General features: G+C 45.8%; 1 protein-coding gene across 1 annotated transcript in view; it reads left to right on the top strand.

Annotated features, from left to right (window-relative positions):
* lsamp (limbic system associated membrane protein) overlaps positions 1-24,668 on the top strand; it is a 91,903-nt gene extending 67,235 nt beyond the window's left edge. The window contains exons 3-7 of the mRNA XM_077246994.1: positions 10,971-11,096; positions 13,560-13,691; positions 13,777-13,897; positions 21,352-21,500; positions 22,572-24,668. Coding sequence (XP_077103109.1) covers positions 10,971-11,096; positions 13,560-13,691; positions 13,777-13,897; positions 21,352-21,500; positions 22,572-22,669 — 626 coding nt within the window. The 3' untranslated portion in view covers positions 22,670-24,668. The remainder of the gene's footprint in view (positions 1-10,970; positions 11,097-13,559; positions 13,692-13,776; positions 13,898-21,351; positions 21,501-22,571) is intronic.
* The last annotated feature ends 413 nt before the right edge of the window (positions 24,669-25,081 follow it).

Raw genomic sequence — 25,081 nt, 5'->3', positions numbered from 1 at the left:
ACACGCTCCCGTCACACACTCCTCCCACTCGCTCCTGTCACACATTCCCGTCACACGTTCCCGTCACACGCTCCCGTCACACACTCCTCCCACTCGCTCCTGTCACACACTCCCGTCACACACTCCCGTCACACGCTCCCGTCACACGTTCCCGTCACACATTCCCGTCACACGCTCCCGTCACACACTCCCGTCACACACTCCCGTCACACACTCCTGTCACACGTTCCCGTCACACGCTCCCGTCACACACTCCCGTCACACACTCCCATCACTCGCTCCCGTCACACACTCCCGTCACACACTCCCGTCACACACTCCCGTCACAACTTCCCGTCACACAATCCTATCACACACTCCCATCACACGCTCCCGTCACACAATCCCGTCACACACTCCCGTCACACGTTCCCGTCACACATTCCCGTCACTCGCTCCTGTCACACGTTCCCGTCACTCGCTCCCGTGACACACTCCCGTCACACACTCCCGTCACAAGCTCCCGTCACATGTTCCCGTCACTCGCTCCGGTCACACACTCCGGTCACACACTCCGGTCACACACTCCCGTCACACACTCCCGTCACACACTCCCGCCACACGCTCCCGTCACACACTCCCATCACACACTCCTGTCACACACTCCCGTCACACACTCCCATCACTCGCTCCCGTCACTCCCTCTTGTCACACGCTCCCGTCACACTTTCCCGTCATTCGCTCCCGTCACACACTCCCGTCACATACTCCCTTCACACACTCCCGTCACACACTCCCGTCACACACTCCCGTCACACACTCCCGTCACACGCTCCCATCACACACTCCCGTCACACACTCCCGTCACACACTCCCGTCACACGCTCCCGTCACACGCTCCCGTCACACACTCCCGTCACACACTCTCGTCAAACGCGCCCGTCACACGCTCCCGTCACACACTCCCGTCACACACTCCCGTCCCACACTCCTCCCACTCGCTCCAGTCACACACTCCCAGATCAGATGACTTATGTGTGTGGGTGTGCGATATGGCACAAATACATCACAAGTGTTTCATCACCATTCTGTTTGTGTGTAAAGTTCATCCGTTATTAAACAACTTCAGTTTTAGCTGCTCTAAAAAGACAATAGTGTCATTATTCAGATCAATTCAGTTCAAGTTTTGTTCTCATTTGATTGCGTCAGTGCAGTCAGATCATTAATATGACTGAATATGAAGTATGACAGTACAGAACCAATGATCTCTCTGTGAAGCCAGAGACATTTTAATGGCTGATGATCTAATATCATCATTGTGAGGTGTGTGTTGTTCACTCCAGTGAGGGCCGCTGTATCTCTGTCATCTGTGAGTGTGTGTGTGTGTGTGTGTGTGTGTGTGTGTGTGTGTGTGTGTGTGTGTGTGTGTGTGTGTGTGTGTGTGTGTGTGTGTGTGTGTGTGTAAGTGTGTGTGTGTTTAAGTGTGTGTTTAAGTGTGAGTGTTTGAGAGTCGCCGTGTCTCTGTTATCTGTGCAGGGATTGTCATGTCAACGCTCTCGTCACAGTCCGCTAATCACTGCGAGGGACGGTCTGTAACAGTGAAGTTATTTAATCCATACTGTAGATGTGTGAACATGTCGGCCGTTTGTTTTAGCTCTCCTTAATTATCCAGCATTAATTTCCCTCTTGTTACTCTTCCTCTGCTGACAAGAATGTGTGTCTCTTACAGTCTGGACAGAAATACTCTCACTGCTTGCCTGATTATTTATAAAAGCCATATTACACACTTTCTCAAAGTCTTGATGTTGTTTTCAGGCTCTACTAGAACAGGTTTTCCTGCTTGAATGTTGATTATTTTCCTCATATTCTCCATTGTTGCGGCTCCTCTCTTCCCAGTCTGTCAGTAACGCTCTGTTTACTTACTGTCTCTATGAAGCTTTTCCTCCTGAAAAGCACACTGTGCTCTGATTGGTCGGCTGGAGCAGTGTGTTGTGATTGGTCGAGTGCTTCAAATGTGTTTGGGGAATGACGTTCAGACGTTTAAAGGGGTGCTAAAAAACATTTTTTCGAAGGCTTGATTGTGTTTGTGGGTGCACTGTAACATGTGTTCATGCTTCGTTTTTAAAAAAAATCATTATTTTTCAATATTTTACCTTTATTCTACACTGCTCTTCCCCTCCTTGTAAAAACGGTCTGATGGTTTCCGGGTTCTATGAAGCCAGTCCCTCAAAACTACGCAATGGGCTCAGATTGGTTAGCTGGCCCAGTGTGTTGTGATTCGCTAACCGCCTAGTGCACGTTTTCCGGAAACGTCACGCCCCGTACCTTTACCGGTAGTTTGCACTTTGGTGTATTATAAACAATGGCGTCAATAAAACCAATCGGACCCAGAGAATGGTAATGAAGATTATCGAGCAGAACCTGTTCAAGAACAGCTGTTTCAGAAAGGTTAGTTTTTTGTTGTTGTCTCATTACTTTTTAGATACCCTGTTATTTAATTGTACTAATTATTATAGTAGTTGTTAAATTTATAACAGTAACAAGTGTTTGTCTATTCACAAAAGTGTATTCAAGAAAAAATTTTATTAAAAAAATATATTATTTTATTAGGTGTAAGCCTACATTAACTATATAAAAATGGCAACTGAAGTGGAAAACATTTGCGGATCTATAGTGATCGCTTTTGACTGTATGGCACCGTCACTTTTGTATTTTTAGAACGATTGTAGCCAAATATCTGTCGCCAGAACTATTAACCCAAAACGAACACTAAACATTAGCTTTACAAACACAGAACCATGTTTAGCATGCCTCTAGATAAACAAGCATCTAGATAAACAATACACAAAAGCTCTAATCAAAGAAAAATTTACACTAATTGCAAGTTCGCGGTTGAGATTAAAAAAGTTTGTAACGTTAGGTATTTGTCGGATAACGTTAAGTATGAATGAGCATTTAAAAAGCTGGTCCTTAGAAATTGATTTCTTTAAAAGCAAATATCTCCCTTTGGTTTGAACTTTGAGCTCTGTAACTTCGCAGATGTTGTTTATACTCAAACAGCAACATTACACACTAGCTAAAGTTAGAAAAGGAAAATCGTTTTTACCACCCCTTTAAATTATATTAAGCCCTTAAAGTTGTGGATAATTAAGGGTGTGCCCACTTGAGTGACAGGTGGATTGCCACTGCTGTCACTACTAGCTGTTTGTCTGCTAGAATTAGCGTAACGTTACCTCAGCTAATCTGCTTTTCTGTTTATTTTCGGTTATCTGGGAGTGATGCGCCACCAAGATGGCGACGGCCGGCTCCGCCCACTTAAAAATGCTTTAAAAATGCTTTTCAGAAACAACGGGTGATCGTCACTGTCACTGCGTCCATATTCTTATACAGTCTATGGTTTCATCACACTACTAACTAGCTCAACCAGGCCCAGCCCCTTTATTCTGAGTGTGAATTATTATAATGAGGAATGTTGTGACGTGTTCGTTCCCGGAAGAAACTCAAGACTACAATGGAGGCGTTTCAGGAGTTCAGAAACACTGACACTGATATAGAGAAGAACTGGAGCTTTTTCATGATCTAACAGCAACACTGATAATCATGAAATAAAGCATATTAAGTTCCCTTTCAAGGGAACTCGAGCTGCGTTGAGACGCGGTGGGAACGCTCTGCGTGATTGTGTCGTGGAGCACGTGTATAATCAGTCCAATGGAAGAGCTAGACGTCATAGGCGGGTGACGTCAAAGACCAGGAAGCTATAAAGCACACCAGAAAACAGACCGCGACAGCTTCTGTGCCTTCAGCAAGCGATCTGTGTATTCTGTCCTTGTCATATTTATTGTTGTCTGTCAAGTTGCAATATATATATATATATATATATATATATATATATATATATATATATTATGGCAAAAGAGAGCAAGCAGCTTTGTGTTGTTCCCTGCCCTGGTTATATCACGGGTGGGGACACACATCAGCTTTCTGGTACTATTTGGGAGTGGAGCATGCCACAGTCAGTTCTCGAGTGGGCTGACTGTGAGCATTGCGAGAAGCTGTCCGTGAGGACGCTCCGCTCCCGCCGGGCGTTCTTCGAGGAGGACGGTTCGGTTCGCGCTCCCCGCGCGGGTCCCGCTGTTGCCAATGCACGGCGGCGACTTGCATTTTGGGATTCGCAAACGGATCTGACAGCGGGGGTTGGGACGGGCCCCGCCCTATCTCAGCTTTCACCTGCCAGATCCAGTGCTGGTGATTCCAGTTCCGAAGAATTGGTATCGTTAGTATTTTGTTTAAAAAAAGAGAACAAAACAAATAAAGATATTAAGAAAAAGACAGATGTTTGAGTTTTCAATAAATGAATAAATAAGTCAGCTCATAACTCTGTTGAATAAAGAGGAGCTTTAAAAGGAGGTTTATCTAGTGCTGTTGCTAGTTAAATATTTTCCGGCCAGCTGAACATTATGAGAGAGAAAAAGAGAGTTTATTAGATGAAATATATCTAAAAACAGAAAACTCTGTATCTCAGTTTCCTCGTCGGGGACTGCCGTTTTTTCCCTATCTCCACAACACACTTTGGTGTCGAGATCGTGGAATAAGCCGGTTTCTATTTTATCTGTTTAATGCCCAAACGTCTAACTATAGTAATGCTATGGGTATTAAGTATCATGGTATGACAGTGCCTCGGGTTAAAGAAACGCTTGCTAGCTTTTTCTCTCCCGAGTCGGCGTCATCATTTTTAACCCCGACGTTACCCACCAGCCATCTTAAATAAATAAAGAAAAATTGTATTAGGCAACGCTGGTGGGTGAATTATAAAGACATGGATGAATATACCCTAAACGTATATATATGTATATATATATATATATATATATATATATATATATATATATATATATATGTTTTTCTGATTTAAAAATAAAGAAAAATAAGATGAAATTCTGTCTGTTCTTCTGGACGCTCTGCTTTCAAAAAACTAAGGAGATCAGAGCAGATATCCTGTTGAGGCAGGGGCTGTGGCCCGGGGAATGGAGGCTTCACCCCGAGGTGGTGGAGCTTCTTAGGGAGAACTTCGGTCAAACTACAGGTCGACCTTTCTCCTCGCTTGTACAATGCATTGCCTTTGTGGTTCTCCCTCACGCATCCAGCTCCGCTTGGACTGGATGTGATGGAATAGGTGTGGTTGCCGCTACACCTATACGCTTTTCCCGATATCTTTGCTCCTGGGAGCTCTGGAGTTGTGGATACTGTGGGCTCGGCCTCTGAGGGGGCCCAGCTCATAGATTCAGGTTTCTCGACCGAGGTCGTGGAGACCATACTCCAGTCTAGAGCTCCCTCCTCGAGAAGACTAATATGCTGTTCTCTGCCTGGTGCAGAGAACGGCTTCTGAATCTTGTTTCTGCCCTGTTGGTACAGTACTTGATTTTTGTATGAATGTTTCTTTACTAGGTTATCTCTGAGGAGAGATCCTTAATTTCGTCTTCTCCGTGGTACATGAGGCTGAGGCCTGCACGTACTTGGATTTGCACCTGCTATGGTGATAGTATTTCTTCACCCCAGGTCGGGTTGTATTTCTAGGTCCCTACTAAATGTGCGGGTCATTTGTGCAGCAGGCCTTCTGTCCTCCTCCTTTAATACCCCAAACCAGAAAAAATCCGGGCTTTGGATGCGTATGTCCACAGAGCTGCTCAGTGGCGTATATCAGAACAATTATTTGTCTGCTTCGGGTCACCTAAGATAGGTTGCCCGGCATCTAAACAGATGATGAGCAAGTGGGTAGTTGAGGCTATCTCACTTGCTTATGAAGCGGCCGGACAGCCTTCACCTATGGCTGTTCAGTCCCATTCTACAAGGAGTATGGCTGCCTCTAAGCTTTAATTTCGGGTGTTCCCCTTCAGGACATGTGTAATGCGGCAGGCTGGTCCTCACCTCATACATTGTCAGATTTTATGACTTACACCTCTCCACTCCTGGGGCTAGGTTGCTTGCTTCTTAGTGTGCGCAAGGACTTCCCACAGAACGGGCATTTGTCTTTATGGCGTAGTGGGTATGGGGTTCCCACCGCGTCTCAACGCAGCTCGAGTTCCCTTGAAAGGGAACGTCTCAGGTTACGTATTTAACCCTGGTTCCCTGAGAGGGAACGAGATGCTGCGTTCTCCTGCCATACTTCCTACATGCCCTGATCGACTTGCTTCAGGCTTTTTCAGAAGCTGTCGCGGTCTGTTTTCTGGTGTGCTTTATAGCTTCCTGGTCTATGACGTCACCCGCCTATGACGTCTAGCTCTTCCATTGGACTGATTATACACGTGCTTCACGACGCAATCAAGCAGAGCATTCCCACCGCGTCTCAACGCAGCGTCTCGTTCCCTCTCAGGGAACCAGGGTTACATACGTAACCTGAGACGTTCTCTTTAAATATGCGTTTTTGCATGAGAGTGTACAGAAAGTCTGGCTGCTGAATATTTAGTATGTACTGCAGATGCTCTGTATGTTTGAAACACTGGGATGATCTTCTGCGATTGTCATAATGCATGCATGCAATGCTGTATCCCACAATGCAGTGCACTCAGCTTGGCTTTTAAGCATTTCTCGACCAGTGTTTAGTTTCTCTGATAAGCATTAATATGAATTTCTGTAAATCTGTTTTGAAGCTCTACTAAGTCACATGTGCAGGTTCTACTGGCGCTCATGTTCTTCACTTCAGTGTTTTTGGCCAGATTTATTCCCGCTGCCTCCCGGGAGCAGAAAAACACCCATTCTTGTTTTCCATGCAGGAACATGTTCATTAGTCTTTGTATTGTATGGTGCAGTTTTGTTTTTGCAAAATCATAAATCTTTATACAATTAGAGAAGATCCACTTGGCTGTGCAAGTTTTCCTCAAGATTAATACGAGCAGCTCTGCGACGCAGCACAAAATAAAGGACGGCTCCTGACTAAATAAATTACATCCAAATGTCGTTCATCTTCAGAATCGATCAAACTCGGGAGGTTTATTATTCTGGTGTACGTTTTAGACAGAAAGGAAGTGTTCGCTCTAACAATCCTCAACACAGACACAATATGTGTGTGAGTGTGTGCGTGTGTGTGAGAGTATGTGTGAGTGTGTGTCTGTGTGTGTGTGTGTTACGTGCTTGAAGATGTTAACAGGATGATTGTGCAACATTTAAGTGAGACACAACTGTTGCCATGGGTGCAAGTAACAGAAACAACCAAGAAGCAAAAACAATTAACGTTAAGTATGTTTTAATTGAAAAGGTGCAATGAGTTTACAAAACAGATTGTAAATTATAAATATAAAAGACAAGTAAACAGAAATCCAAGATAACAACAGCGTCGTTAATCCATCCAAGATAACAACACCTGCACTTAATATGAGTTTTGAGTGATCTAGTGCTGAAACAGTGCATTCTCTCAGATCAGTCCAATAATACATCAACAACAACAATAAACAAACCTCAAAGTGTGTTGATTTCGAAATCACCACATAAACAAACATTGTGTCATGATCATGACTCTATTGACATTTTAACTCAAAGGCACGGGTGTTGAATGAGATCTGGTGCTGATCTGCTCACTCCTTTTTAATGGGGCCATTTAAACTGCCAGAACGTCAGCGGATTGGTCGAACGTCGGTCATGATGTGTGACATCGTTACGTCACGTATATGATGATGGACAGTCGTATTTTTGAAAATTGCATAATCGTCTACCTTAAGTAAGGCAGATCAATATTATTGTTGAATATTAAATGTCCCCAACTAAGCAAGCCAAAAGCCAAGGCAACAGTGACAAGGAACCGAAACTCCATCAGTGACAGAATGGAGGAAAAACCCTTGTGAGAACCCAGACTCAGTCGCTCAGTTCTCCTCTGGCCAACGAACCAACAGTGTGTGATTATGATTCAGGAACATTACGGGTCAGAAGTCAGATTGGATCGGAACATTATATTGTGCAGTTCATCTGTATGAAGATCGGAGTCACGCGTGTCTGGAGACGAGTGTGTTGAGGATCAGTGCCGATGGCTGTGGTGTCGATGAGGCCTTCACTGGGAGAGTCTAGTGGACACAAGCTCTGCTGACACTTCAGGGATGTGTTGTGGTCGTGTCCAGGCGCAGGTCCACCATCTGATCTGGATACGGCCCGGATCCGGCTGACTTAAGTAAACCTTGGAATAAACAGAAAGACTAACATACCCGTTGTCAAAAACATTGGTAGTCATCTCATTTACAAATGTTTACTGGGTAACACCCCACCCTATTTAAGATCATTAATTTCCAGAGCAATCCCCTCTATGAACCTTCATTCAAGCAGGTATATCACTCTGATGGCCACTAAAGCTCGTACTTCTTTAGGCCGCCCCTCCTTCCAGTTCTCTGCTGCTAATGATTGGAATACACTTCAAAAATCTCTGAAGCTTGAATCCATAGTCCCATTAACCACTTTTAAAATATTGTTTGCAAATTTATTGTCTGACCATTGTAAATGCTAATCCGATTAATTTTTTTGTATTAATGCATTATTTGTACAAAATTGTAAATGTCTGATCTGCGGATCTGCATATTACATATTCATTTTCTATGTTTACTGTGTACTTCTTTGTCTTGTAATTACATGTGTAACTTGTGTTTTTTTTGTACCTCAACGCTTTTTATCTTGGCCAGGTAGCCATTTTAAATGAGAAAGTGTTCTCAATGTGCTCACCTGGTTAAATAAAGGTTAAATAAAAAATACATTTAAAAAAAATTAGCATAGATGCCATTCATCTTATGATGTAGCGAGTACATCAGGTGTTATAGGAAGTGTTCCCGTTTCCGACTGACCTAATCTATGTAGCCTAATAATCATTTAACTGATTAGAATAATAGAAATGTATAATGTTCTATATGAATGCCAGGTTGAAGAGATGTGTTTTTAGTCTAGATTTGAACTGACAGTCTGTGTCTGCTTCCCGGACAATGTTAGGAAGATTGTTCCAGAGTTTTGGTGCTAAATAGGAAAAGGATCTACCGCCAGCAGTCGATTTATATATTCTAGGTATTATCAACTGGACAGAATTTTGAAATCGCAATAGTTATGTTTGTTATGTCACAGTTTGTTATGTCTCGTGTTTAGTTCTCCTTGGGGAGCGTCTGGAAGCCGGTCCTTAGGGGAGGGGTTCTGTCATGATTCTGCCATCTTGTTCCTGATATTCTCTTGTCTTGAGGCAGAATCATGACAGACCCATGCTTTCATGTTCAGCACATGGCCATTTGTTTGGGCCATGTGCTTGCGTTGTCTCATTTCTAACCCCGCCCCCTTGTTATCCTCGTTTTGTAATTATTACCAAATTAGTTTCATCTGTTGTTCATTTTTACCCTCCCTTTATAACCCCCTTGTGTTTCTCTGTCCTCTGTCGGTTCTTTGTCAAACTTTGTCTATCATTGATCATCGTGTGTCTATCTTTATAGTACACTTCTGTGAGTACTTTGTCTAGTATCCAGTTTAATGTATTGTGAGTTTTTATTATTAGTTCTTGCCTAGTCAAGTTCTAGTCAAGTCTTTCTTTATCATCTAGTCTTAGTCTTGCTTGTTGCCTCTAGTCTTGTTTTGCCCCCTCGTGGGTTTTGTTTTCTCTGTTTTGTCTTCAATAAATTGTTTGTAGAGCATTCAGCATGCTTTTGGGTTCGTCTATCTGCATCCCCATGGCTCATTGAGGGTAAAAGCGAAGTGATCTTTAAAAATGAGAATAAAACCATCAGTAGGATGTGGTTAGTTACTGTCTTATTGAGTGAGCCATCGAGTCATTTATGAATGGGTTATGAGTCTATTCTTGTTGGGCTTGGAGAAACATGTATTTTCTTGTCAGTCCTGCTTCAACTACACTTCCAATTTCATGCATGTTAGAGAGAAAGACAGTGCCGCTCTGAGGAGAGAGAGTGTGTGCGTTTAAAAAAAAAGGCAACAGTGATTGGTTAAGAAGAACACAAAGAGAGAGAGAGCGAGCGAGAGAACGGAGTGTAGAGCCACTGCTGTGAGGCACAGTCTCAATCTGCCACCTAGTGAACATCATTTATCAGACACTGACGACTGTCCATTTACTAACCTACAGTCGAGGACGTGAGGTCTTCATCTCGTCTATCTACTAACCTACGGTCTTCATCTCGTCCTGAACAGCTCTGAGCTATCGTTCTGCCGGATGCTTTAATGGCCTCACATTCCACAGTTACTTTTTCCCCAGCAGTCATATTATATGATGTCAGTCCGGGCTGTAATGAATTTCGTATTCTGTGGTCATTTCCACTGTACCTTTAACACAAAGAGCTCTGTGCACATTGTGATCAGTATAAATGTTGTAGGCGTGTAACCTGATTTGCATAATTCCTTTATTGAACTGAACTCCTCAGAGCGGTGGGGGAGGGGCCAGGGCAGAATTTGAGACTGAAGGGATGGGGTTTGTGGTATAACTGGCAGGGTTTGAGAGAGAATAGGGCAGGTTTGTTATTGAAGGGGTGGGGTTTGTGGTATAAGGGGTGGGGTTTGTGAGAGAATGGGGTGGGTTTGTTATTGAAGGGGCGGGGTTTGATGACAGCGACTGAATGAGTGAATGTTCACTGACGGAATAAACAACACTCTGTCTGATTTATTGCAGGTTTGCTTTGCTGAAGCTGCAGCTCTGAGTTTGTTTCAGTCTTGATCTCAGACTCAGTAAATCAAGAAAATGACAAAGAGCGTCATTAAATGGTGCATGGGTTTGATGAATATGTGGGATTGTGTGCGCATTGATCAGACAAGTGTTGGTGTAATAAATGAGAGTGTCTGCGGCCCGTAACAGATGATGTGTGTGTGATATTTTCACATGCGTTTGACTTTATTGATGCTCTGCAACATCCTCATTAAACACAGTTTATTATGAGCGTACGTCACGAGGTCAGGCGGACTGAAGAGACGTGTATCTGAACACAAATCTTCCAGCATCCCTCCGCTCATGTCGTTCTGCTCTGATTTTACTCTTTCAGTTCCTGCCATCATCTATAAAGTGTCGGAGGACATCACTGTGAACGAGGGCAGTAACGTGACATTGACGTGTTTGGCCAATGGGAGGCCAGATCCCTCCATCACCTGGAGACTGCTCAACCCATCAGGTGAGAGAGAGCCAATCAGCTACTGGCAAACCTCTGGTCGTCAGGTCAGTCTTCACTATAGGCTGCAGGACTCTTGAACACCAGAAAGAAGACATAGAAACCACTCATAATACCCTAGTAACCGTCAGTCTAGAGTGATCGTTGGTGAGTGTCCGTATGTCCTTCAGACTCACAGAAGAACTACATCGCTCTGACTGGATTCTGTCAGCATGTTCTTTCTGTCAGACAGGAGTGTCAGCAAGGGAAGTGTGTGTGTGTGTGTGTGTGTGTGTGTGTGTGTGTGTGTGTGTGTGTGTGTGTGTGTGTGTGTGTGTGTGTGTGTGTGTGTGTGTGTGCGTGTGTGCGTGTGTGCGTGTGTGCGTGTGTGCGTGTGTGCGTGTGTGCGTGTGTGCGTGTGTGCGTGTGTGCGTGTGTGCGTGTGTGCGTGTGTGCGTGTGTGCGTGTGTGCGTGTGCGCGCGTGCATGCGCAGTGGTTTCATGTTCACAGTGTATCTGTTGTCCTGAAGATCTTTCTCATCGACTGCAGCAGACGCACTGGGAGCCACATTTACTGAAAAGAGTTAAATGCTGTTAAAGTATTGACCAGCTGTGTGTGTGAGGCACTGGATCGATGCAGTGATGGTTGGAGACTCTGTTCTTCACATCAGGTCACTAAAGGTCACAGTCAAAGGCTTTTTACAAGCTGGAACATTAATCAAGTGTTATCAGTGTAACATTAAACCACTCCTGAGCCTTAAACCAGCTCAGTCTGCACATTAACCCACTCGTGTGTCATGTGTCTGTAATCGAGTCACTTCGGCTGTGAGTCTCAAACATTAAAAATGTCTTTGAAACTGGTCAGATGAGATGTGCTCCTTTCACTCTCTCGATTAGTGATTCAGATTCATCTTGAATAACACATTTATACTGAAGTGTTCATGTTAGTCATTGAACAGAAACACAACCTTCACATTTATGCTGTTCGGTGACTAACACACAAAATAGTATGTTTATTTTGCATTTTGAATTACAAGGACATTGGAATGCGCTGATAATGTAGGGGGTGTGTCCTGAAACCTGAATACACACCACAATATAAGGATTTTGCATCCTCATAATGTAGATCAAAACAGTGCACACACACACACACACACACACACACACATACACACTCACAGAGTGTGTTACAGTTGTTATGTTTGAACTGAAGCTGATTTTCTGTGTCAGAGATCATCAATCTTCACCTAACCCATCCTTTTCTAATCCGATCGAGAGGACATGTAAAAAATGTATTGGATTGAGAACCGAAACTGAAAGGACTGCGCATAGCATAATGATGTGACGCGCTGAACGAGCTGTTCTTCCTGTTGAATAAAGTGTCGTATAAATGAGTGTCCTGTCCTCCTATAATCCTCCTTTCACTCGCTCAGCGTGTGTGAAGTGAAGCAGGACGACACCAGCAGTGCTCGTTTCAGAACCATCCACACACAACTGGTTTTGGGCATTTTTACTGCGTGATCAATATAAGCAGCGGCACAACGGTTCATACGCTCATTCTCTCCAAATTATGACCAGAAATGGATAAATATTAAGTTTGCTGTATAAAACAAAATAAAGAACCAATGTAAGAGACTAGCTAGTATGCGCAGACAGCGGGAAACTCTGTATATTCGTGCAGTGTGCGTATGTGAAAAAATATATTCCCATTTGAAGCTTGTGACGTATATAAACGTGCACATTAACCCGATCACGTTTAGCGTTCATGTAAACACTACATACAGATTCATCAATCAGAATGAATTCAGTCCGATTGAAACAAAAATTGTGCATGTAAACGTAGCCGGTCGTATTTATATACGTAATCGTATTTTCGAATGTCGTACGTTGAATCATTATTGCCGAAACTTTCCAACGCTGTTTTTCAACTGTCTTATCACAATAATTTATTATTTCCGCGAACGGCTCTTATTGGACAAGGTCCTACTCTCTCTACGTAATGTTACACACACTAGCCCTATTGCTATGCCAGACCTTATTTACTGTACGCAGCCACGAAAACAAAAAGTGTGTGTGTGTGTGTGTGTGTGTGTGTGTGTGTGTGTGTGTGTGTGATCTTTCAGTTCTGCTGAACTTTGCCAATTTCATGGTTTTACATAAATTAGTATTCACTAAATAAATGCATTGTGCCTCTCTGTGGTAAATGATGCTCATTAATAAAACATGAGGATGCACAAATGAGCACCCCCTCTGCTCACTCGTGCTCGGAAATGCTTTTCAACTTCCTGATGAAAAGCTGACCAGATCAGTGTGTGTGAGCGATGTTTTTTCTCAACTAGGCTGTTGATGTTGCTGGATTATTATTCCTCACTCACTCACTGATGTTATGTTAGTGCTGTGATCTAGAAGAGCCTCACATGCTCCCTCTGCTGGATAAGCCAAACTATGATGATGTTAGTCATGTTTGTGTGTGTGTGTGTTCACCAGCCGAGGCTCTGGATGTGGGCGAGTATCTGGAGATCTCTGGGATCGTTCGTTCTCAGGCCGGACGTTACGAGTGCAAAGCAAGCAATGACGTGTCCGCACCCGATGTCAAATACGTCAATGTGGTGGTCAATTGTAAGTAGATGTCCATACCTGTAAGATCAGACTGTTGTGTGACACCTGTGTGTTTGTGAGAACAGACTGATGTGTGTGTCCACAGACCCGCCGTATATAAAGGAGGTGCGCAGCTCCGAGACGCCAGTGGGACAGGCAGGAGTTCTGCACTGTGAGGCGTCCGCGGTACCTCAGGCAGAGTTCGAGTGGTTCAGAGAGGAGCGCAGGTCAGTCAACCCAACTCTAACCCTAACCCAACCCTAACCCTAACTTACCCCAACCCTAACTTACCCTAACCCGCTCCTGTAATCTAGCCAGTAAGGTTTGGTTCCCAGAACCTTCCCAAAACAACCATCGAAAAGGTTTGCTTTTGTTTAGCCAGAAACGTTTTCTTTACTAACATAAAATGTTCTTTTAAGGTTTGCAGGATATTCCTCTAAAATTCCCTTACATTAAACTAGTTCAGGAAACATTTAAATAACATTCCCCTAACATTCAACCAGTGTTGGGCATGTTACTTAAAAAAAGTCATTAGTTATAATTACTAGTTACTTCTAACAAATAGTAACTGAGTTAGTAGCTGATTATAAAAGTAACTAATCACCAGGGAAAGTAACTATTGCGTTACTTTTAAAAAAAAGTTCAAAAATGTCAAATAACTTGGTTGCCCCCAAATCTTAAATATGATAAATGAATGAAATGGACACTAAATAGTATAAATTAATATTTTAAAAAGTTGAACACTAATCTACACTACTTTTATGTTGCTGTGGGACAATGTGAGAGACACCTATTAAATTCAATGTATTATTGTAAATATTATCATTACTATAGTGGAACAATAAAACACAATAGATGGTTTAGAATTTATAATATTTATTGCTCGGACCACAAGTGGCCAACACATAAGTATAAAAATAAATTGATTAAAAATAAATTCAAAAATGAATAAATAATTACAATGAATGATAAAACAGGGGTGGTGATGGCGCAGTGGATAAGACACATGCCTTTGGTGTGAGAGACCCGGGTTCGAATCCACTGTGAGACACCAATGTGTCCCTGAGCAAGACACTTAACCCCTAGTTGCTCCAGAGGCGTGCGACCTCTGAAATATATAGCAATTGTAAGTCGCTTTGGATAAAAGCGTCAGATAAATGTAAATGTAAAACTGTCACACAACTGGTAGACATATACTGTAGCCTACTTGAAGTATTTTCTTCCTCACAAAAGTAAACGATTTAACAAAAAGTGCTCTCAATATAATACTGAGCAATGTACCAAAAATAATGAAATATAATATTTTGGGGTTTTATTTTTATAACCTACAGAGAACATCATCATCACTCAAATTCTAGGCGTGTTTACCACATGTGTTCACAGCCGGTCAAACAAAGATGTTTTGTGGGAACGTTCCCTGCAGGTTATTTTTAGGTTTTATTTTATAACCTAAAGAGAACCTTCCCAGAACGTTCCTAGCAGGTGTAAGGGATCCGCAGAACACAAGTGCAGTTTATTTCAAAACAAACAAGATCAAACATGAAACAAAAAATGGCATGGCATAAAACTCAGAATCAGGACATGAACAGAACGTAGACTTACACACAGTGGACAACAGGAAACAATACTTGACAAAACACATGGCAAACATAAGGGCTTAAATACACAGACTAATGACGAGAAAAGAGACACCTGTGAACGATGAACAGACGATTAACCAATGACAAGACACATGGCAGGATCACATGACAAACAGGGAATGACATGACAGACATGGAACATGACATGAACAAACAAAATCGTGACAGTAGGTTATTTTTTAGATTTTTTTTTTATAACCATGTTATTAATTCTATGACGCACTCGGTCTCTCTCACACACTGTCAAGCGCTCTCTCAGACACACTGTCTCTCACACACACTGTCGAGCGCTCTCTCGGACACACTCGGTCTCTCTCACACACTGTCGAGCGCTCTCTCAGACACACTGTCTCTCACACACACTGTCGAGCGCTCTCTCGGACACACTCGGTCTCTCTCACACACTGTCGAGCGCTCTCTCAGACACACTCGGTCTCTCTCACACACTGTCGAGCGCTCTCTCGGACACACTCGGTCTCTCACACACACTGTCGAGCACTCTCTCGGACACACTCGGTCTCTCACACACACTGTCGAGCACTCTCTCGGACACACTCGGTCTCTCACACACACTGTCGAGCGCTCTCTCAGACACACTCGGTCTCTCTCACACACTGTCGAGCGCTCTCTCGGACACACTCGGTCTCTCACACACACTGTCGAGCACTCTCTCGGACACACTCGGTCTCTCACACACTCTGTCGAGCACTCTCTCGGACACACTCGGTCTCTCTCACACACTGTCGAGCGCTCTCTCGGACACACTCGGTCTCTCACACACACTGTCGAGCACTCTCTCGGACACACTCGGTCTCTCACACACACTGTCAAGCGCTCTCTCAGACACAGTCTCTCACACACACTGTCGAGCGCTCTCTCGGACACACTCGGTCTCTCTCACACACGGTCAAGCGCTCTCTCAGACACACTGTCTCTCACACACACTGTCAAGCGCTCTCTCAGACACACTGTCTCTCACACACACTGTCGAGCGCTCTCTCGGACACACTCGGTCTCTCTCACACACTGTCAAGCGCTCTCTCGGACACACTCGGTCTCTCACACACACTGTCGAGCGCTCTCTCGGACACACTCGGTCTCTCTCACACACTGTCGAGCGCTCTCTCGGACACACTCGGTCTCTCTCACACACTGTCAAGCGCTCTCTCGGACACACTCGGTCTCTCACACACACTGTCAAGCGCTCTCTCGGACACACTCGGTCTCTCACACACACTGTCGAGCGCTCTCTCGGACACACTCGGTCTCTCTCACACACTGTCAAGCGCTCTCTCGGACACACTCGGTCTCTCACACACACTGTCCAGCGCTCTCTCAGACACACTCGGTCTCTCACACACACTGTCGAGCGCTCTCTCGGACACACTCGGTCTCTCTCACACACTGTCGAGCGCTCTCTCGGACACACTCGGTCTCTCACACACACTGTCGAGCGCTCTCTCAGACACACTCGGTCTCTCTCACACACTGTCAAGCGCTCTCTCGGACACACTCGGTCTCTCACACACACTGTCGAGCGCTCTCTCGGACACACTCGGTCTCTCTCACACACTGTCAAGCGCTCTCTCGGACACACTCGGTCTCTCACACACACTGTCGAGCGCTCTCTCAGACACACTCGGTCTCTCTCACACACTGTCAAGCGCTCTCTCGGACACACTCGGTCTCTCACACACTGTCGAGCGCTCTCTCGGACACACTCGGTCTCTCACACACACTGTCGAGCGCTCTCTCAGACACACTCGGTCTCTCTCACACACTGTCAAGCGCTCTCTCGGACACACTCGGTCTCTCACACACACTGTCGAGCGCTCTCTCGGACACACTCGGTCTCTCACACACACTGTCGAGCGCTCTCTCAGACACACTCGGTCTCTCACACACACTGTCGAGCGCTCTCTCAGACACACTCGGTCTCTCACACACACTGTCGAGCGCTCTCTCGGACCCACTCGGTCTCTCACACGCAAACACTGTCGAACGCTCTCTCAGACACACTCGGTCTCTCACACACACTGTCAAGCGCTCTCTCAGACACACTCTGTCTCTCACACACACTGTCAAGCGCTCTCTCAGACACACTCGGTCTCTCACACACACTGTCGAGCGCTCTCTCGGACACACTCGGTCTCTCACACACACTGTCGAGCGCTCTCTCAGACACACTCGGTCTCTCTCACACACTGTCAAGCGCTCTCTCGGACACACTCGGTCTCTCACACACACTGTCGAGCGCTCTCTCGGACACACTCGGTCTCTCTCACACACTGTCAAGCGCTCTCTCGGACACACTCGGTCTCTCACACACACTGTCGAGCGCTCTCTCAGACACACTCGGTCTCTCTCACACACTGTCAAGCGCTCTCTCGGACACACTCGGTCTCTCACACACTGTCGAGCGCTCTCTCAGACACACTCGGTCTCTCTCACACACTGTCAAGCGCTCTCTCGGACACACTCGGTCTCTCACACACACTGTCGAGCGCTCTCTCGGACACACTCGGTCTCTCACACACACTGTTGAGCGCTCTCTCAGACACACTCGGTCTCTCACACACACTGTCGAGCGCTCTCTCAGACACACTCGGTCTCTCACACACACTGTCGAGCGCTCTCTCGGACCCACTCGGTCTCTCACACGCAAACACTGTCGAACGCTCTCTCAGACACACTCGGTCTCTCACACACACTGTCGAGCGCTCTCTCAGACACACTCGGTCTCTCTCACACACGGTCAAGCGCTCTCTCGGACACACTCTGTCTCTCACACACACTGTCGAGCACTCTCTCAGACACACTCGGTCTCTCACACACACTGTTGAGCGCTCTTTCAGACACACTCGGTCTCTCACACACACTGTCGAGCGCTCTCTCAGACACACTCGGTCTCACACACTGTCGAGCACTCTCTCGGACACACTCGGTCTCTCACACACACTGTTGAGCGCTCTTTCAGACACACTCGGTCTCTCACACACACTGTCGAGCGCTCTCTCAGACACACTCGGTCTCTCACACACACTGTCGAGCGCTCTCTCAGACACACTCGGTCTCTCACACACACTGTCGAGCGCTCTCTCGGACCCACTCGGTCTCTCACACGCAAACACTGTCGAACGCTCTCTCAGACACACTCGGTCTCTCACACACACTGTCGAGCGCTCTCTCGGACCCACTCGGTCTCTCACACACACTGTCGAGCGCTCTCTCAGACACACTCGGTCTCTCTCACACACGGTCAAGCGCTCTCTCGGACACACTCTGTCTCTCACACACACTGTCGAGCACTCTCTCAGACACACTCGGTCTCTCACACACACTGTTGAGCGCTCTTTCAGACACACTCGGTCTCTCACACACACTGTCGAGCGCTCTCTCAGACACACTCGGTCTCACACACTGTCGAGCACTCTCTCAGACACACTCGGTCTCTCACACACACTGTTGAGCGCTCTTTCAGACACACTCGGTCTCTCACACACACTGTCGAGCGCTCTCTCAGACACACTCGGTCTCTCACACACACTGTCGAGCGCTCTCTCGGACCCACTCGGTCTCTCACACACACTGTCGAGCGCTCTCTCAGACACACTCGGTCTCTCACACACACTGTCGAGCGCTCTCTCGGACCCACTCGGTCTCTCACACGCACACACTGTCGAGCGCTCTCTCAGACACACTCGGTCTCTCACACACACTCGGTCTCTCACACACACTCTGTCTCTCACACACACTGTCGAGCGCTCTCTCAGACACACTCGGTCTCTCACACACACTGTCGAGCGCTCTCTCAGACACACTCGGTCTCTCACACACACTGTCGAGCGCTCTCTCAGACACACTCGGTCTCTCACACACACTGTCGAGCGCTCTCTCGGACACACTCGGTCTCTCACACACACTCGGTCTCTCACACACACTCGGTCTCTCACACACACTCGGTCTCTCACACACACTCGGTCTCTCACACAAACTCGGTCTCTTGGACAAACTCGGTCTCTTGGACAAACTCGGTCTCTTGGACAAACTCGGTCTCTTGGACAAACTCGGTCTCTCGGACACACTCAGTCTCTCACACACACTGTCGAGTGCCCTCTCAGACACACTCGGTCTCTCTCACACACTGTCGAGCGCTCTCTCAGACACACTCGGTCTCTCACACACACTGTCGAGCGCTCTCTCGGACACACTCGGTCTCTCACACGCACACACTGTCGAGCGCTCTCTCGGACACACTCGGTCTCTCACACACACTCGGTCTCTCACACACACTCGGTCTCTCACACACACTCGGTCTCTCGGACAAACTCGGTCTCTCGGACAAACTCGGTCTCTCGGACAAACTCGGTCTCTCGGACAAACTCGGTCTCTTGGACAAACTCGGTCTCTTGGACAAACTCGGTCTCTCGGACACACTCAGTCTCTCACACACACTGTCGAGTGCCCTCTCAGACACACTCGGTCTCTCTCACACACTGTCGAGCGCTCTCTCAGACACACTCGGTCTCTCACACACACTTTTGAGCGCTCTCTCAGACACACTAGGTCTCTCACACACACTGTCGAGCGCTCTCTCAGACACACTCGGTCTCTCTCACACACTGTCAAGCGCTCTCTCGGACAAACTCGCTCTCTCGGACACACTCGGTCTCTCACACACACTGTCGAGCGCTCTCTCGGACACACTCGGTCTCTCACACACCCTGTCGAGCGCTCTCTCGGACACACTCGGTCTCTCACACACACTGTCGAGCGCTCGGACACACTCGGTCTCTCACACACACTGTCGAGCGCTCGGACACACTCGGCCTCTCACACACACTGTCGAGCGCTCTCTCGGAAACACTCTGTCTCTCACACACACTGTCGAGCGCTCTCTCAGACACACTCTGTCTCTCACACACACTGTCGAGCGCTCTCTCGGACACACTCGGTCTCTCACACACACTGTCGAGCGCTCTCTCGGACAAACTCGGTCTCTCGGACAAACTCGGTCTCTCGGACAAACTCGGTCTCTCGGACAAACTCGGTCTCTCGGACACACTCGGTCTCTCGGACACACTCGGCCTCTCGGACACACTCAGTCTCTCACACACACTGTCGAGCGCTCTCTCAGACACACTCGGTCTCTCACACACACTGTCGAGCGCTCTCTCGGACAAACTCGGTCTCTCGGACAAACTCGGTCTCTCGGACAAACTCGGTCTCTCGGACACACTCGGCCTCTCACACACACTTTTGAGCGCTCTCTCAGACACACTCGGTCTCTCACACACACTGTCGAGCGCTCTCTCAGACACACTCGGTCTCTCGGACACACTCGGTCCCTCGGACACACTCGGTCCCTCGGACACACTCGGGTCCCTCGGACACACTCGGGTCTCTCGGACACACTCGGTCTCTCGGACACACTGGGTCTCTCGGACACACTCGGTCTCTCGGACACACTCGGTCTCTCGGACACACTCGGTCTCTCGGACACACTCGGTCTCTCGGACACACTCGGTCTCTCGGACACACTCGGTCTCTCTCACACACTGTCGAGCGCTCTCTCGGACATACTCGGTCTCTCACACACACTGTCTAGCGCTCTCTCGGACACACTCGGTCTCTCACACACACTGTCGAGCGCTCTCTCGGACACACTCGGTCTCTCTCACACACTGTCGAGCGCTCTCTCGGACATACTCGGTCTCTCACACACACTGTCTAGCGCTCTCTCGGACACACTCGGTCTCTCACACACACTGTCGAGCGCTGTCTCGGACCCACTCGGTCTCTCGACATACTCATGTTCATGAGTAATTTCATACTTCAACTTAATTTCATTTGGTTGCTGAAATTTTTGTGTATGTTTTTTTTAAGTTTTTCATCCAATAATTATACTTTGTTTTTTCAATAGAGTACATTTAATAATTAATACATTCAGGACCAGATTTTGATATTTGAACTGGTGTCATATACTGTATGTGTTCATCCATCTGACATTAATAATGCAAGAGTGTGTGTGTGTTTGTCAGACTGTCCAGCTCTCAGAGCGTCAGTATTCAGATCAGCGGATCTCGAACGCTCCTGGTGGTCGCAAACGTGACGGAGGACGATTATGGAAACTACACGTGTGTCGCTACCAACAGACTGGGCATCCACAACGCCAGCGTATTTCTCTACAGTGAGACTCTCTCTCTCTCACACACACACACACACACACACACTCACACACACACACACACACACACTGATGCAGTTCAGCAACATCACCACATGTGTGTGTCTGATTCTCTCTCTCTCACACACACACACACACACACACACACACACACACACACACACACACACACACACACACACACACACACACACACTGATGCAGTTCAGCAACATCACCACATGTGTGTGTCTGATTCTCTCTCTCTCACACACACACACACGCACACACACACACTGATGCAGTTCAGCAACATCACCACATGTGTGTGTCTGATTCTCTCTCTCTCACACACACACACACACACACTCACTCACTCACACACACACACACACACACACACACACACACACACACACACACACACACACACAGATGCAGTTCAGCATGTCCACCAGCAGATGTCCACATTCACCATATGTGTGTGTCTGATTCTCTCTCTCTCACACACACACACACACACACACACACACACACACACACACACACACACACACACACACACACAGATGCAGTTCAGCATGTCCACCAGCAGATGTCCACATTCACCACATGTGTGTGTCTGATTCTCTCTCTCTCACACACACACACACACACACACACTGATGCAGTTCAGCATGTCCACCAGCAGATGTCCACATTCACCATATGTGTGTGTCTGATTCTCTCTCTCACACACACACACACACACACACACACACACACACACACACTGATGCAGTTCAGCATGTCCACCAGCAGATGTCCACATTCACCACATGTGTGTGTCTGATTCTCTCTCACACACACACACACACACACACACACACACACACACACACACACACACACACACACACACACACACACACACACACTGATGCAGTTCAGCATGTCCACCACCAGATGTCCACATTCACCACATGTGTGTGTCTGATTCTCTCTCTCACACACACACACACACACACACACACACACACACACTGATGCAGTTCAGCATGTCCACCAGCAGATGTCCACATTCACCACATATGTGTGTCTGATTCTCTCTCTCAGAACCGGGGATGGGGCGGGACATCAACGCCTCAGGCCGCATGTGTCAATCATTCTGGCTCCTCCTCCTGTGTGTTCTCTCGGCTCTTCTCCGGTGTTAATGTTCAGCGGTCGATCGTCTCGGGCTGTTTCCATCCGTCATCCACGCTCACCCTTACACCCCGGCAGGACGACCGTCTTATTATCAGGAGAAAAATATGACATGGAGAAAAGAAAGAAGGTGCTCTTTTTAAGAACTGAATATTGTCATTCACTGACTGTGTGTCTGAAAGGTTGAGTGCATGTGTGTGATTCCCCACAGAAAACTGGAGCAGAGTTGCGACTACACGGTCAGCTAGTAATGCTGAAAACACTTCATTTCATTGTGTTTTCCCATAATCTGCCTGATGTAAACTAATGAAAGAATCATTTAGATGTGGTTAATAACAGAAGGACTGTATTGTGACAGACACGTTTTCTGCTGTATCTTCTTCGTTCATGAAGATTCTCTGAGATCAGAACAATCCCCGGCTGAATGAGACATCAGTGTTGCTCGTGATTGATCGTAGAATCTTCTCACAGAGCCAAGACCCGCCCATATGTGTAGCCCCACCCACTTTGCACCATACGAAGCTCCTCCCATGTCCCCAGCCTCGCCCACACCAGGCCTAGACGGATCTGCATTGCTTCTTCAGGGTTCCTGTGTCCTCATGGAAAACCATCGGAAGTTTCTTTAGTGAAAATAAATGGTGTTTTTGTTTTGGAGGGAAATCTGTAGAATTCTATGGAATGATTATTACCATGGTAAAGTGTGTCCCGATCGAACACCCTCGTGTGTCTGTGAAGTGTTCATCTTTCCACCGTATGAACTTTTGAAATGTACGACACTGATGAATGCTCGGCTTTGATTCGCTGCTCATTCCCATAGAATCTTCTCCTCTTGTCTGTAAATATTGTTTTGAATCGAATGTCCTCAAATTGAAAAGAAATAAATCTTCAGTTCGGGTTTCTTCATATGTAGTTAAGCTTTGATGCTTCCTGTAACAAACTGAAATTAGATACTAAACTTTTTAATACAAATATTTAAATATTTAATTCTAAAACTAGATTTACCTTTGAAGCAGCTGCACTACTATTCTTATTATTTATAGAGACTGATAATTTTAGTTATTATAATAGTAGTTGTACAGAAATGAGCTGAATCCACTGACTGCCAAATGATTATAGATTCCATTATATATTACAATTAAATCCATTTTAGGGATGATTTACAAACCACACTGAAATCCACACTCATGTTAGTTTTCATGTCGTTGAATTCGTGAAGCATTCGCCTTCTTTCTCAAAGAGCATAAAACAGGTTGTATGTACACATTCATATAATAAAGAAAAAAGAATGATATATAATAACAGCAGTGAGCTCTTAACCCACAGCCCTTTGATTGACAGCTTGCTCACAGCCAATAAGCTTCCAGTGTGTGAGCTGTGATGCCTTGATTGGATGAACCGTGCCAGTGTGAACAGGGGATTTAAAGGGCTAGTCACGTGTCCTGTAGTCCGCAGAAGCTCTGCGCTCCTGCCCTGAACACGGATATTAGGGATTAATCTGATCCAAAGTCAAGCGTCCTGAAGTCCAGAACAGGACTGGTTTTGTATCTGATAGGTTTAGCCTCTGCGTGTGTTTGATAGTTACGCAAGCTACAAAAACGTTTGACTTTAATTTCATCATGATAAGTGTGTGTTTTACTCCTGATGCTCTGTAACATGACAAGAAAACCAGACAGTGTGTTTTTGTCTATCCTCTTTTGCTAAGGGACCCCGGAGTTTCAGTGAGAAGTTCCCGCTAGTTTGACTGACATCTTCATGAAAAGCAATGAACATTTTCTTACTGTGTTTATTTACTCTAAAGTTTCTGCAGTCATTTTTTAAACCCTTCTGAACTGTAAAGTACTTCATGAAATGTTTAAAATGGAAATAAAGTCTTTGAATTTGATGTATTTGAAAGTGGGTTCATGAAGAAAAAAGATTGTAATTTTTGGTATGAAAATGAGGATTATGAATTCTGTTAATCATGTAACATGCAAATAAAGGAATATAAAGATTGTTAGATCTCCCTTTAAATGGTTGTTGTTGTGTTTTTTATCTAAAGGTCAATTTTACTTTACTTTTCAGAGACATCAGTAAAAAAAAAAAACATTTCATGTGTATTAAAAAAGTACTTCCAGGTCAAATTTACTCAGTTCATACAAATACGTATTAGAAAAATATAACATATAAGTGTATTTATAAAAGCACTTTGAAAAATTTTATAAATACACTTTTTTTTTAATATTATTAAGGACACTTTTATAAGCATTTTATAAATACACTTTTCAAAAGTATTTTATAAGTACACTTTTCACAATTTTTACAAGCATTTTATAAGTACACATTTCATAAGTATTTTATAAGCAGGGGCGCGTTTACTATTTTGGGGCCCCGAGCAAAGCCAGGATCTCTGGGCCCCCACACCCCGACATTTAGAGTCCGGGTCC

The sequence above is a fragment of the Siphateles boraxobius genome, unplaced genomic scaffold, assembly GCF_051911475.1.
Source record: "Siphateles boraxobius isolate OS27281-9 unplaced genomic scaffold, OSU_SipBor_1 292, whole genome shotgun sequence".
NCBI lineage: Eukaryota > Metazoa > Chordata > Actinopteri > Cypriniformes > Leuciscidae > Siphateles > Siphateles boraxobius.
This window is presented reverse-complemented; position numbering and strand designations above follow the sequence as displayed.